Source organism: Lissotriton vulgaris, chromosome 3_1, assembly GCF_964263255.1.
Source record: "Lissotriton vulgaris chromosome 3_1, aLisVul1.2, whole genome shotgun sequence".
Lineage (NCBI taxonomy): Eukaryota > Metazoa > Chordata > Amphibia > Caudata > Salamandridae > Lissotriton > Lissotriton vulgaris.
Genome location: NC_141689.1, coordinates 1,778,007,414 through 1,778,023,315, shown reverse-complemented (window position 1 = coordinate 1,778,023,315; position 15,902 = coordinate 1,778,007,414). Strand labels below are relative to the sequence as shown.

At 46.2% G+C, this 15,902-nt stretch overlaps 1 protein-coding gene across 1 annotated transcript in view; it reads right to left on the bottom strand.

Annotated features, from left to right (window-relative positions):
- The window catches only part of BBS7 (Bardet-Biedl syndrome 7), a 264,083-nt gene that overhangs the window by 201,697 nt on the left and 46,484 nt on the right, over positions 1–15,902 (bottom strand). The window contains exons 3-4 of the mRNA XM_086962213.1: positions 12,897–12,959; positions 8,108–8,283 (exon numbers count right to left, since the gene is read on the bottom strand). Coding sequence (XP_086818339.1) covers positions 8,108–8,283; positions 12,897–12,959 — 239 coding nt within the window. The remainder of the gene's footprint in view (positions 1–8,107; positions 8,284–12,896; positions 12,960–15,902) is intronic.

The following is a 15,902-nucleotide window of genomic DNA, read 5'->3' as shown; positions in this document are numbered from 1 at the left end:
TCCTCCCAAAACACCATCTCTACTAGAACACTGTGACTAATTCCTGGCCGATCTTTGCACAACCCTGGGTGGAGGACTTCGGTTGGCTCCCAGAAAACGCCACACAACTCGACCGCCCGTCTACCAAATAACTACCAAGGAACTAACCACAAGCAATCATATTCTTTGAACAGTGCTAGTGGCCAACCAAAGAGGAAATACACCACTGCCCTAGCGGTCAGCAAACCCAGAGCGGCTCACTGGCAGATCTGGCAATAGAGAAACAAGAAAGTCGAGGAAGAGTGGCTCAAGATATTCACTATCTTAGAAAAGAGGAACCATTCCCTCTTTTGGAAGCTTCTAAACAGCCTCAATAACTACTCCCAGACAAAGAAAAACGGAGTGGCAGAAAGGGAAAGGACCATCTATATAACAAAATTATATCCATCTAAACATGAGAATAAATCAAATTCCAACCAGACTGATTCAGTATCAGACTCCCCAACCCAGTCATCATTCCCCACCTCACTGAAGCCTCTATTATAGCAGCAATTAAGGAAAATGAGGAGTGATGGGGCTCCCAGGCCCAACGGCATTCCAGCAGCAGGATTCAAATCAGAGCAAGACTACTGGGTCAGGATACTGACTCTGCTCTTTAATCTTGCTTTCACTACAGCCAGGTTGGATAATTCCTTAACAATGTTGAAAAGTTCCTTGGTGTTGTTGGTGCTGGTTTTGATGTGTGCGGCAAGGGCTGTCTTCTTTGTTGCCCTCAGGAGGTGGTAGTAGAGGTTGAGGGAGGTCCTGAAGACAGCCCCGTCAGAGGTGTCCTTGCTGGCGCCGCCATCTTCTCTCCAACTGTTTGCTGTCCAGTTTCACTTTTCTGAGTTCTTGGGTGTACCAGCTGGCCTTTTTTAGAGGATTTTCTCTGGATGTTGCTCTTGATGGGGATGATGCTGTCAGCACAATTGGTGATCCAGGCGTTGAAGTTTTTCACTCCCTGTTCGAGATTAGTGGGGTAGGAGGACTGGAGATACTAAGGGCATTCGCCCAGCTGGTTGCTGAGACTTTCTTTCACCTCCAGTGGGGGAAGTTGGTCATCTAGGAGGTGGTGGTGAGGGGCCTGGAAATTCTGAAGTGGGCGATGGAGTGTTCGGTCCAGGTGAGTTCTGTGACATGGCTGTATTTGGCACGGTTGCTGGAGGTGAAAATTGGGTTCAGTGTGTGTCCTGAAGTGTGTATTGGGACATGGATCATTTGTGCCACTCCAGGGCTGCTCACACTTTCAAGGAGGTGTGCAGTGTTTTTGTTGTTAGGGATGTCGATGTGGAAATTTAGGTCACCAGGAAGAAGTAGCCCTAAAAGAATAAGGCTAAGGGCGCAATGAAGTCTGCGATGGTGTTGCAAAAGATGGAGCGCGGGCTTGGAGGTAGGTATGTGAGGGTCACCCTGATGGTTGTCTTGTCATCCGTCTGGAGCTTGAAGTTGAGATGTTCGATGGCGGTGGTGGTGTTATCCGTGGTGGTGGAACACTGTATGGCCTCTTAGTAGATGATGGCTGTTCCTCCTCCCGGCTTGTTGGTACGGTCCTGGTAAGTGATTTTATATCTATTTGGGATTGCTGTGGCAATGTCTGGGGCGGATGTGGGGTTGAGCCAGGTCTCAGTGAGGAAGACTATGTCAGGGGCAAGGGTGGAGATGAGGTCCTATAATTAAGCAGACTGCTTGCTTAGTGAGCGCTTGTTGAGAAAGGCACATGCAAGTTGGTGGAGTCTCAGAGTGGAGGGGCGTAGAGTGGAGTAGAGTGGCATACAGTGGAGTGCTATAGAGTGGACTGTCGTAGAGTGTTGTGACAGAGTGGAGGGACGTAGAGTGGAGGGACGTGTGGTGGAGGGACGTAGAGTGAAGAGATGAAGATTGGAGAGGTGAAGAGTGGAGAGGTGAAGAGTGGAGAGGTGAAGAGTGGAGAGGTGAAGAGTGGAGAGGCAAAGAGTCGAGGGGCATACAGTAGAGCAGAGTGTTGTAGAGTGTAGCGTAATGGCGTGCCGTACGGTAGAGTGGAATGTTATAATTTAAAGTAACATTATAGTTAGGTGTGATAAAAGAAACTATACATTTACTGAAAAAGCCAAAGGTTAAAGTGATGTTATAGTTAGGTGAATTTGTCAGTAACAACGAACAAGTTACTTACCTTTGGTAACGCTTTTTCTGGTAGATACAATATCTGCCTGTGGATTCCTCACCTTGTGAATATCCCCCTTGCGTCAGCAACATTCGGAAATTCTTTTCGTAGCCTCGCGCCGACGTGGACTTGGACGTCATAGAGACACGGCCTCACACGCGACTCCGCTGATGTCACCGACGCTTATAATAGGCCCACGCCGGCGTGATGACATCAGTTCCGCCCCTTTTTTCCGTGCCTTCGAGGCACACGGACGGACCAATGACAGTAGATATATACACAGTATACACAGTACATAAAGTCAAGATAACACACACAGTGTGAAGCAAATGCAGGAAAGCAATTGAAACAACTCCTTGACAATAAAATTCATATACAATACAGAACAGTAAACCAGGTATAGAAGAGTGGACTACGGGGAGGCGGGTGCGTCAGTGAGGAATCCACAGGCAGATATTGTATCTACCAGAAAAAGCGTTACCGAAGGTTCAGAACTCCGGCCAGATGATTTGCCATCAGCCAAATCTGACGGTCCTGAACCCAGGACCAGAGACGCAGAGCCTCTCTGCAGAGACACTGCGACCCTACTCCTCCCTGCTTGTTGATGTACCACATCGCAGTCGTGTTATCCGTCAGGACCTGAATCGACCGACCGCGAAGGGAAGGGAGGAAGGCCTTGAACGCCAAACATATCGCACGCATTCTAAAAGGTTGATATGAAGCAACCTTTCCTCTCGAGACCAAAGACCCTTGACCTCCAGATCCCCCAGATGAGCACCCCACCCAAGAGTGGATGCATCCGTTATCACTGTGGCCACCGGAGGAGGCAGATGAAAAGGCTTCCCCTGTGACAGGTTGCCTTCCACGCCCCACCAAGACAGATCCGCCGCAGCTTCTCTGGAGATCCTCACTGACTCCCTGAGATCTCCGTTGTGCTGATACCACTGCTTGCTGAGGCACCACTGGAGCGCCCTCATGTGCCAGCGTGCATGGTTGACCAACAGAATGCAGGAAGCCATCAGACCGAGCAGGCGAAGGACCTTCAGGACTGGAACGACCGCTCCATTGTAGAATAAAGGAATCATTTCCTGTATGTCACGAATCCTTTGAGGTGGAGGGAATGCACGACATACAGTTGTGTCCAGTACAGGACCTACGAACAGGTTGCGCTAGGAGGGCACCAGGTGAGACTTTCGTACATTTATTGAAAAACCCAACCGGTACAACAACTGAGTTGTCTCCTGCAGATGCTGGAGCACTTTCTCTGACGACTCTGCTTTGATCAGCCAGTCGTCCAGATAGGGGAATACTGGAATCCCCGACCTTCTGAGATGTGCTGCCACCACTGCCATCACCTTGGTGAAGACTCGAGGCGCAGTAGTAAGTCCAAAAGGAAGGACCGCAAACTGATAGTGTTGCGATTCCACCGTAAAACGGAGATACTTCCTGTGCGACTTCAGGATTGGGATATGGAAGTACGCATCCTGCAAGTCGAGCGACACCATCCAGTCTTCTTCTAGCAGCGCTTGAAGAACCTGAGCAAGGGTGAGCATCTTTAATTTCTCCTGTTTCAGATAGAGATTCAAGACCCTGAGATCCAGAATCGGACGAAGTCTGCCATCCTTTTTGGGAATCAGGAAATACCGGGAGTAGCATCCCTGACCCCTTTCCTGATCTGGGACCACCTCTATCGCACCCTTTCTTAACAGAGTCAGCACTTCCTCCTGCAGAAGTAACAGATGTTCCTCCGTGCAATAACCTTGACAAGGAGGGTAATTGGGAGGGAATTCCCGAAAGGGAAGAGCATACCCATTTTCTACAAGATTGAGAACCCAAAGATCTGATGTAACCGATTCCCAATCCTGTAGAAAATGGGTAAGCCGACCCCCCACCGGACCCACATGATCCTGAATGGTGGATCCAGGGCTGCTTTTCTGAGGCTGGAGGGTTGGAGGAAGTGGAGGAGGAGGAGGAGGAGGAGACTTGTCGCCCACAAGGACGTGCCCTTTACTTTCCGCTCTAGGACCTGTACACGGAATTTTGCTGCTGCTATTGCTGACCTTGTCGGTAATTCCGAAAGGAGCGACCAAAACCCCTGAATCTCCTGATTGATGAAGAGCCTCTGACCTGGAGACCTAAAGATCTAGCAGTCGCCCTACTGTCTTTAAATCTCTCCAGGGCCGTATCTGCTTTCTTCCCAAAGAGACCAGATCCATCAAACGGAAGATCCAGCAAAGTCGCCTGAACATCCGCTGAAAAGTCTGAGGATTTCAGCCAAGCCGACCTCCTAGCTGCGACAGCCGTGCCCATAATACGTGCCACCGAGTCCACAGTGTCCAGACCACTCTGTATCACTTGGCGAGCCGCCGCCTGTGCATCCGAAATAACCTCCTCAAAATCATTCCTGCCAGCTTCAGGAACCTTAGGAGCTAGTGTTTGCAAAGAATCTATAAGGGCATTCACATACCGCACCATCAGACAAGTGGCATTAGTTGACTTCAACGCCATGCTCGCAGAAGAGAAGGTCTTTTTAGCAACCTGATCCTGCTTCTTTGCCTCCTTTTCACAGGGCACCTGGGGAAAGGCACTCACATTCTTTTTGGAACAGGCCGCTTGAATGACTAGACTCTCTGGTGATGGATGAGACGTCAAAAAAGCAGGGTCTTCAGGTGCAACCCTGTACCTTCTAGCCACACTCTTAGACACCGCAGGAGCCGACAGCGGTTTCTTCCACACCTCTAAAATGGGCTCTGTTAAGGCGTCATTAAACGGAAGCAACGGTTCCACCACAGAACTAGGTGAATGCAAAACCTCAGTAACAAGATTGGACTTAAACTCCACCGTAGGCAAAGTCAATTGCAAAGGTTCCGCAGCCTTCCTCATCACCACATGATAAGGCTGGACATCCTTAGAAGGTGCACCAGAGCCTGAAGGTAACTCCCACTCTGGAGAGAAATCCAGGCTCCCAGCTTCTGCCAGATCCTCAAAACAGTCCTCATCCAATTCACCTTCCTCCAAATCAGGATGTGACTTCATATACAGCCTTTCTTCATAAAGGCGCTGTGCCTCCCTTCTGGAGCTCTCCTTCACACGCCTCGCAGCCGGATCCACCAACGGCTCCGACGGAGTCGGGAACGACGTCGGCAACGAATCCGAAGGCTCAGCGGGATGCTCTCGAGGACGCTCAGGAGCGGGCGACGCTGGAACTGGCGTCGACGACTTCGGCGGAGCCGGAAACTGGCAATGTGGCGTCGGAGCTGGCATATAAGGCATAAATGGAGCAGGAGGATAGGACTGAGGGACTCCAAGATTGAAAGCCAGAGGACCCATGGGACCCGAAGGTGCGCCAGAGGGGTACCATGCCCTTGAAAAGACGCCATACATAGCGTTCAGAAATGCCGATGGGTCCTGGCCTGGGGTTGGAAAGGGTGGCTGTAAACCCCCAGGCTGGTCTTGAGGAGGGATTGGATTCGGCTCTTCGGCAGGCGTAGAACCCACATCCACCTGAACCTCTTCTTCATCTCGGGCCGGGGACGGTGCCAGAGACGGATTCGAAGCCGGAGTCGGGGACTGCACCCGCGACTCCGAAGGCGAGGCCTCACCTTCTGGTTCTGAGACTTCCAGTGTAACCACCTTAGAACGCTCCTTCTTCGGTGACCTCGACCTCGAGCCCGACTCCTTACCGGAACGACGTCGGGACTCATGCCTCCTCTTTTTATGTTTGCTTTTAGACTTCGGAGCATGGTCTGTAGCGGACCTCGAAGACGACCCCTCTCGAGATCTGGATCTTGACTTCGATCTCGACCTCGACCGCGCCCTTCGAGAACGAGACCTCGAAGATCTTCCTTTTCCAGCCTTCAGCTTTGCCACCAGGAGTTTGGTCTCTCTTTCCCTCAGGGCCTTAGGGTTCATCTTCCGACATGAGGAACATCCATCCACATCGTGGTCTGAACTTAAACACCAGATGCAGTCATCGTGAGGGTCGGTAATAGACATCATTTTACCGCACTCCCTGCAGGGCTTGAAGCCGGTCTTCTTTGTCGACATCGTCGAAAAGACAGGATACAGAGATGCAGAAAATGGTAACAAAAAGGCAACAAAGTACCAGTTGGCTACTGAGATTCCCGATAACCGTTAGCGTCGACGACGCGGAAAAAAGGGAACTGATGTCATCACGCCGGCGTGGGCCTATTATAGGCGTCGGTGACGTCAGCGGAGTCGCGTGCGAGGCCGTGTCTCTATGACGTCCAAGTCCACGTCGGCGCGAGGCTACGAAAAGAATTTCCGAATGTTGCTGACGCATGGGGGATATTCACAAGGTGAGGAATCCACACGGCAGATGTATCTATCAGAAATTACCGTTTTGAACTAAAAAAAAAAAAAACACAGAATTTCACCAGTTATAGTTAGGACCGCTAACTATAACTCGCACCCTTGCCATGCACTGCTCATGACCTCACATGACACGACTCAAGGTATGTTCTATGACATAATTTATGACATCACTGATGACATCATCCAAGCAACTTTTGTACGCATTGCTCTAAAAAGTGTATACCATTAGAGCTATGAAAGTAAGAGCAAAATAGCTCTGAATAATATGAAGCGTCTTTACTGCTATCATAAATACAATCACCATAGGTAAAGCAAACTTGTGTAACAACCACAGTTGAAAGGGTAACCTATCCTGCACACAGTGTTCAATTTCTATAGAAATGCTCAGGGCAAGTCGCACGGCCCCCTTCCCTTCCCTTAAAGGAATCGGCTCTGGAGGTGGTCTCCCTGGGGCCTTTTGAGGCTCTGAGCGGGGGTCTGCATGACCCCCTCCCCATTTTGTGTAATTTCATCCCTGGGGTTGGGTTCCCCATGGTCCCTAAACTTAACGTTGTTCTTAAAACAACCAATGTATAATTCAGTAAAAGCTTAAAAACCTGGTTGTTCTCCTGCTCTGGTATAATCAAATTATTTCATCTTGCTGCAATACAATTTTTCCAAAGTATTGGGATTTCATCAGAGATCAACAAAGCAATATAGATAACTGTGTAAAGTTAATCAGTGAAGTGAATTTGAATCTCATTCGCCTTCCAGGCTGAAGCGAAGGTCACAAGAAAAGGGAGGTTGGTGATGTGTTCTATGCACTGGTTCAAAAGAGGACTCTTAATTTATAAAGAATAATATGCATTTCCCTAAGAGGTTAGGGTGGAAAAAATGTTCTTAGTCCATGTAGGAAAACTTTAATCAGTGGAATGGTGAAATAGCACATGCCTGAGAACAGGATGAAAAATAAGCATAAATAGCATCAAGATTTATTTTAACACACGAAAACTGTAAGTCTGATTTAGCAAATTAACGAAGATAAGGTAATGCTATTTCTATATGACATTCTTGGGTCACCTAATGACACACCATAAGCAGACCCTTTTCTACTTAATGGCATACAAGGATCTTGACAGAGGTGGGCTAGCTCCTTTAAGAAAGGATTAGACAGTCTTCTGGAAGTTTCAAATGTCAATATTGAAGTACTTAGGAGTCAGGTGGTCTACTACAGCGAAGAAAGACTGCAATGGAAAATCCTCCCTGAAACGTTCAGGAAACAATGTAGCGCCTATGGAAGATGATTACATGGTTTAATGGACAAATTAAAGAAGCTCTGAATACCACTACTGATTGGGCTACTGACTGGGTCCCATTAGTGGGTCCAAACCATACTAGTCAGATTAAAGTGCTCAGCCCCCCTCCCCCCAAGTATTCTCATTGCTATTGTGTTAAAATGTATGTGTCTCATTATTTTAATGTGTTATTATCCTCACAGCAAAGACACCTGCATATTTGAGTACCTAAGAGTAGGTCGGTTACTAGAATTGTCTGTATGAGACCTACAATCACACAACATTGAAAGGGCAAGACAAGTAAAATAAATGCTCAGAAAATGTAATAGGTGCATACATAGCCTTGATGCTTTCAGTGAGATTAGTTTCAAAGGACAGGAACTGCTTTCCTCTTTTGGTGAAACCTTTAACCTCAGATCCAGTTGACACAAAAATCTTCTCTTGTGGTGTCCCAAGTGCTCCTCCTAGCTCCAGTCTTGATATTCTCTGTCCAGGTAATGTCTTGAAAACTGGCTGCCAAAGCAAAAAAAGACACTAAGTATAACAAGAAAGACCAATTCCAACACAGGAAAATCAATATCGTACTCAAAATACTAAATACCAAGGTTGTCTAGAACCAGACAGGCACGTAATTATTAGGTCAGTAGATAAGCATTACCCTTCACTAAAATTAAGTACCTCCAGCAACCTCACTCCATCACAAGACATTTTCAACAAGCTCTTTGCATTCTTCTGTAGCACAAACTCCTCCATATACAGCATCTTTAACCCTCAATCGGACCCAGTCACTGTTGCAACTCAACTTCCCATCACGGCCAAAGAATGAACCCTGACCTAGTGGCCCCGCCGTCACCACCATCAAAATTACTGCTTATATGAAGACGATCTACTCAGGTACCCAATCTGACCCATGCCCTCACCAAAGACTTCACCAAAGGACTCCTACCAATCTACCAATCTGCAAAGCACTAACATCAATCCTCAAAGCCTCCATCGACACAGCCCCATTCCTGGACACCTGGAAACATGCCTCCATTATTGCCTTGGTCAAGAAACCATCCACTGACCCAGTCACGCTTTCCAACTACATACCAATTCCCTCTTACCATACCTGGCAAATGCCTTACAGAAAATAATAAAACAACATTTCAATGACCACCAGCTCCTCGATGCCATGCAGTCCGGATTCAGGTCCAACCACAGTACAGAAATAGCACTAATAGTAGCCACAGACCTTTGCATGCTCCTTGACAGAGGAGACACAGCAGCCCTCGCTCTCCTGAGCCTCTCTGCAGCATTTGGCAAGGTCTCACATCCCATCCTCATCAGAAGCCTGTACAAGATTAGCATCCAAGGACCTGCTCTCGACTGGAACAGCTCCTTCTTAACTGATAGAACACAAGCAGTCAGCCTGGCCAATTACTCCTAGGAAGCCAGCAACACATATATGGAGTGCCTCAAGGTTTGTCGCTCAGTCCCACACTCTTCAAAGCATACAGGATTCCTCTGTCCAACGTAATCCGTGCACACATTAACCTCCTCTTCTACGCCAACCACGCACAACTCGTACTTTCCCCCAATGCAAAAAACAAATTCACTGCCTGCATAACTGAAGTTGCTAACTGGATGAAGGACAACTGTCTCAAGCTCAACATCGACAAGAAAGAAGTAGTGATCTGCTGCAATAACACCTCACTATAGGTCTCCAACTGGTGGTGGGGCAAATTCAGACCCACACCCAGCACCCATGCTAGGGACCTCAGAATAACCATCAACAGCAAATTGCTCATGACCCCACAGGTAAACGGGGTCACTGAATCATGTTACCACATTCTAAAGATGCTGAGGAAGATCTTCAAATGGCTCAGCAGCAACGCTAGAAAAACGGTCACTCCTGCACTAGTCATCAGCAAGTAGGATTACGTGACAACCAAGCAACTCACTAGAAGACTACAAACCATCTAGAATTCGGATCCAGACTCATCATCAACCTTCACACCACACCTCAGGGAACTCCACTGGCTTTAATACACAATTGCATTAATTTCAAATTCCTCACACACACGTTCAAGGCACCACACAACCTGAACTGTCACATCTGCTTCCATCAACCACCCAGACACCTCCGCTCCACAAGACTCCTACTCGCACAAATCCCACTCATACACAGAATCAGAGTACGTGCACAGGTGTCTGAAAAAGAGGGACAAAAAAACACAGGAATACAGTACATATTTTATCGTTTTGCTGTATGTACAGAGGCACCAGAGTACGTAATAGTCTCTTCTTAATAATGTAATCTAAACATGTAGCATTACCTCGGTCTTCTGACATTAGTGATACCTTGTCACTTCTCCTCTCTCTTTATTTGTACTGTCACTACAACGCCGGCAGTATTTCAGCGGTCCTTTCATACAATGCAGGACCCTTTTACTAACATAGTCGCTCAATCCAGCCTTTCAGTTCTTTGCCTAACATGTTCCCTCTCTAACTCCACAACAGTAATTTCTGTAATTTAAACACTTAAGAAGAGACTATTACGTACTCTGGTGCCTCTGTACATAAAGCAAAACGATAAAATATGTACTGTATTCCTGTGTTTTTTTGTCCCTCCGTTTCAGATTTAAAGAGCATGATTGGCCACTGACTATTTAACCAGTAAGCCATCGTAGTAACTGCACAAAAGGTGTAAGTAACTATTCTATGTTTGTATGTTTGTTTAGTCCTGACGAAAGCCCTGCAGACTCCGTTGAGCCATAGGGGGCTGAAACATGTCGACACCATTCTCCAAGCTATACTTCTAGATCCAGTTACTTGATCTAGTACAAGTACCAATCATTTTACCTCTTAGATCCACACCAATTAATAAAATTCTTGGGTGTTGACCTAATTTTAAATCAAATTCTTTTGGGGGTCACCTTTTCTTCAATTTTTTACTTCACCTTTTTTGATCTCTGGACACTGCAAATCTAGACCCGAGGAGCCTCTGGATGAGGCAGGCACCTAGCACGTTTTATGGTATTCAATGATAACTGCCACAACAACAATGTAGGGGTGGATGAAAGATATATAACGCAATACCAACAAAACATTGTGTTTTTGAGGATACCATAATCGGTCTATCCAAAAGTTTAGAATTGTTACAAGTGTCCATTTTTCGCACCTGATAACCTCCATACCCTCAAGGAAGACAGTGCATTTTACAAAAACACATAACATAGATAATGATTTAAATGTTCCATTGCTACTTCATGTTATTACTACATAGCCTGCTAATCTGAAGTCACAAACTAGAAAAATCTACTCCGTTGAACCAAAAATAGTGGCTTCATTTGTCACTGACAAGCAGCAGTGACATCAGCAAAGACACCAAAAACAGAATATCTAGCAGTCATCTATGGGTTAAAAGAAGCAGAATTGCTAGCACCATGACAAATGCTGTAGCAGAGGGTATCAAGCGAGACAGTCAACTATTGCAAAAAGTACAGTAATGTTTTAAGTGGCTCAAGTTCTCTTGCTCATTCTCACTATTTTTCAGTCTTACTAGCCCTTTTCTCTAGCTTTCCAGGACAGCATCAGAGTAAACTTGAAAAGCACAGAACACAGCAGTTGCCAGTTAATTCAATTTACGTAGCATAATAAAATAACTGAAAGCACTTTGATAGGAATAGCTAAGCTAGCACTCAACATACTATTGCCTGCTCTCATGTGTCAAGTATATTTAGGGAGAAATGACCTGTGAATAGTGGGGCGGATTCTTACCTATACACGCAACCAGCATCATGTCACCCATGGCATTTGCTTTAAGTAATCTGCTCAGTCTAGAATGCTTAAGACCAGGAGTACACATGCTGTACTGCTGTGCTAGCATCACATATAAGGGCACAATTCTCATGTTGACTGAACACTTATACAGAACATATAACAATTTTACCATTATGTAGAGGAATACGATAGAAGAAGAAAGGATGTGCAATAATGACATAAGGCTAGCGGACAGATGTTTGATTGTGAAATACTTACAAAAGGAAAAATGGACAAAACAGTGTTATCTCTGCTTGAAGGAGCCAAAGTGGCAAACAAAATGTATGAAATTTAACACACTATAGCAGTCAGGAGAAACGCAAGTGCTCTTTTAGGCGAGGATGACAACATAATATCACCTTTGTCCATAGAGAGCAATCTCTTCATAGATAATGCAAGAGTCAGTGATCTGGAATGCATTGAGGGACATAGCCCAATAGTTCACTAGTGAGACAATCATCCACAAGCAGAAGAATGATCATAAAGTTTACAGGCAGCTTCTGTATCACTGGTCGGCTTGAAAGCAATTTGACATCGGAAGCGATGAAGATTTAAGATTACACACAGGAAACGGTAATACCGTCAGCAATTATATTTTTTCTCTTGTCCAACTTTGAATTTAAATTTCGCCTGGACATTTAGTATAGAGTGCTAAATCATTTTTGATAATAGAGTCAGGACCTATCACTACCTACAAAATCTGGAAATATCCTGTGACATTTAGCATTAGGAAGAAATTTAGAGGCTCTTTTGAATATCTGAGAACAATTTACAGAGATTTCAAGCACTACCTACATTAAGACAAATAAACTTGGTTTCCTGTGAGTATTCATGCCCAATCTAAGAAAAAAATAGCATCACGATCTGATGACCAGGTTCGGGATAGACAGTTTTTTTAATTTTTGTTTTCTGTGGTTCAGTGGCTGGTGGCTACACTAAGAATGTGCCTCTTGCAGTAGCGATGGAAAATTACACTTTGTACTGTATACTGAAGCTGCTCCATTCACAACTGGTTTCCCTAATGTGAGATAAAGACATATGCAAATTGGACAGCAAGGTCCAAGTTAGGTGGTGAATGACCTTGGCAAAGGTCTATGCATGGCCCAGAATATATAATCAGATTTATTTTAAGTGATGTAAGTTTACATACAGGAACTCACACACAATGAATGAGAAACATTTCCAGACTTGCACCAGCTAATATTTACAATTCTACACTTACATTTATCTTACCAACTTTAAAAAGGCTTTGATGTATGTTCAGGACTAGTAAGACTATCAATCCAAGCATAAAAATGCTCAAATATATTTTTCAAACTTACCACGACTTCTGCTTTCTTGATCCCAAAACAAGTAATAACACCATCATTGTCTCCAATGGCCACCTAAAACAGATTTAACAGCATTAATTATTGGTTAAAAAATATTAAAAACTTATAACTATGTCTGTGAACTATGAACACTTTATTGCTTCATTGTCTACACCGAGCCAGCATTTCCACATCCAGAAACCAAGTAGATCGTTATGGTCCGATATTAAGGTTTGTACCAAGCCTACAAAACTGAATCATGGGAAGGGACAAACAAGTCAGTGTGTGACATTTCATGTCACATCACTGGCTATCCAAAAAACAACCAGAATGCTGAAAGGCAAATTTGACAATGGGCTCAAAGTGTAAGTAGGGTGAAGTATGAAAGATATAAAATGTACATATAAGATGAGTTTCCAAATCACACCACCTGTCAAAATACTACTACTAATAATAATAATAAAAATAATACTGTATTATTTATTGTAGTACCCTATTTTTTTTTTGTTATTTTTTTTTTTTGGTTCAAGACATTTATTGAGCATTGTCAGGAATACACAGCGTCTCGCCAACAACCCGGAGGCCGGCCGCTATCAGTGCATACATAAATACAAATCATTTCCAACATGTATGTGTGCTAACAATTCTGCCAACAGTTCCATCTAAGTGACAAGTGCAGCGTCTGCACAGCTAAATAAATGAGTCTCGAGTTTTTTCGAATTTTTATATAACCAGTAACATGTGCAGTGTCTATACAAACTCAGGAGTGACGGGGTGGGGGGGGGGGGTCACACGGGCATCCAGGCGGGCATATCTAATCTCGGTAGGCACGGGGTCGGCAGAGTGGCAGAGTCATGAAACCACAAAAGAGGGAAGGGTGAGCCACAGTATCGGAAGCAGCGGGCTAGCAGGCACCCGGGGACGTCGCGGAAGATGGGGTTCCCCACAGAGGGTCCTGAACTGGGGGGGGGGGGGCGGGAGGGGGACAGAGAGGGGGGAGAGGGGGGAGAGGGGGGGGGAAGGGGGGGGGGAAGGGGGGAAGGGAGGAAGCAGCAGACACAACATGCCATATACATTAGCCCAGGGGCTGTATCGCAAGACCAAAATAGCATAATTTAAGGATCATTATTTCCCAACTTCAATTGCTGTCAGCCTCGGGCGGGAATGGGGTGGGGGGTGGGGGGGGAAGGGAGGAAGCAGCAAACACATCATGCCATATACAGCAGTCCAGGTGCTACATTGCAAGACCAAGAAATATCATCGAAGGATCTCTACTGCCCAACTTCAATTGCTGTCATCCTCGGGCGGATCAGTTATCAAATAACATTGTAACAGGGCCCATATATCAGTAGGCCTAGAAGCAGGCGGCAGTAGTTCAGAATAGGTATGCAATTGCTCCTGGCAGTACACCATATCACTTATCCAATCCTTGAATTTGGGCGCTCTTCCCCTCCCCCATCTACAGGCCACCCTGCGTTTAGCCAGAAGCATAGCCAGTGCCACATATTTGCGGTGAGCCGCTTGGAGAGGTGCAACATATCCCAGAAGGGCCACCAATGGGGATGGATCCACCGTCATGTGTATCATTTTGGAGAGGGCCTGAAAGACCTGAGTCCAGTATCTATTCACTTCAGGACATCCCCATGCAAGGTGAAGGAAATCAGCCCCTGGGGCCCCACACCTGTCCGAGGCATCTGTAGGCCTAAGCTGGAATCTGTGTAGGCGCGCTGGAGTGTGGTACAGCCTGTGCAGGAATTTATAGTGGATTATCCTAAACCGGCTGTTAGACGATATGCGCTCAGTTTGCTGTAGGCAAAATTCCCATTGTGTGTCCGTGAAAGTCAAGGCTAGATCCTGTTCCCATTTCTGCCTAGCGGGCAGAGCAGTGTATGTCGTGTTGGCCCGTATAGATTTATAGAGTGCAGACACCAGTTTAATAGGATGGTCGTGAACAGGCATGTTTTGTAAGGGAGGTAGCACCGGGGGCTCACAGGGGAAATCAGGCATGATAGCTTGCAGTCCGTGTCTGAGCCTGACATAATAAAACAAGTCCAGGGGTGTTGGGTGGATGCCCTCATACAAATGTTCCCTAGTTCAGAAGACGCCATCTAGGTACAAGTCTCCCCACGTAGTGACACTAATCTTTTTCAATAATTTTTGAAAGCCAGCCTCTTGTAGGAGCGGCAGCTGTGGGTGATAGGCCAGCGGCAGTTTCGGTGCGTATAGGAAGTGCAAGTCCAGCTTAGACACAATAGAGTGCCATGCCGTCACCGTGCTCGACACAGTGGAAGGGGTCTTGTCCCTACCTTCAACCTGGGAGTAGAGCGCGCCTTCAATAGGGATCGGGTGTGCCAACCAGTGCTCAGCCGCCAGTTGAGGCATATATCTCTGCTGGCGCACCCAAAAGTACGCATAGTGGGCCTGAGCAGCTCGGTAATAGAGCTCAAAGTCAGGGATTCCAAATCCCCCTTGTGAGAACGGCCGGACAAGGATCTCCCATTTGAGTCTGGGCGTTTTACCACCCCACACTAGTCGGAGCAATTCTGAGCGTAGCAGACGAAAGAAATGGGATCCGGGGTGGTACGGAATGTTCAAGAATAAGTACAAAAGTTGAGGGAGTATGACCATTTTGACTAACGAGGCACATCCCGCCATGGAAAGAGGGAGCGTGATCCACCTAGATATATTGTCGCTCATCCTGTCCATCACAGTGCCATAGTTCGCACGAATCAGTTCTTCTCTACTCTTTTCCACATGTATACCCAGGTATTTAAAATCCCCTGTGCTCCAGGCAAGTGGGAATTCAAGCGGGAATTGAACTGTCGAGGCAGTAAGGGGGAAGATACATGATTTCTTCCAGTTGATTTGAACCCCCGAAAGAGCACCAAACCGAATGAATTCACGGAGTATGGGATGTAAGTTATCGCTTGGGTGGCGAACATAGAGGGTGATATCATCAGCATACATAGAGACGAGTAACTGTCTCTGAAAGCAGCGCAGTGCCCTGTCCTGTCCTGA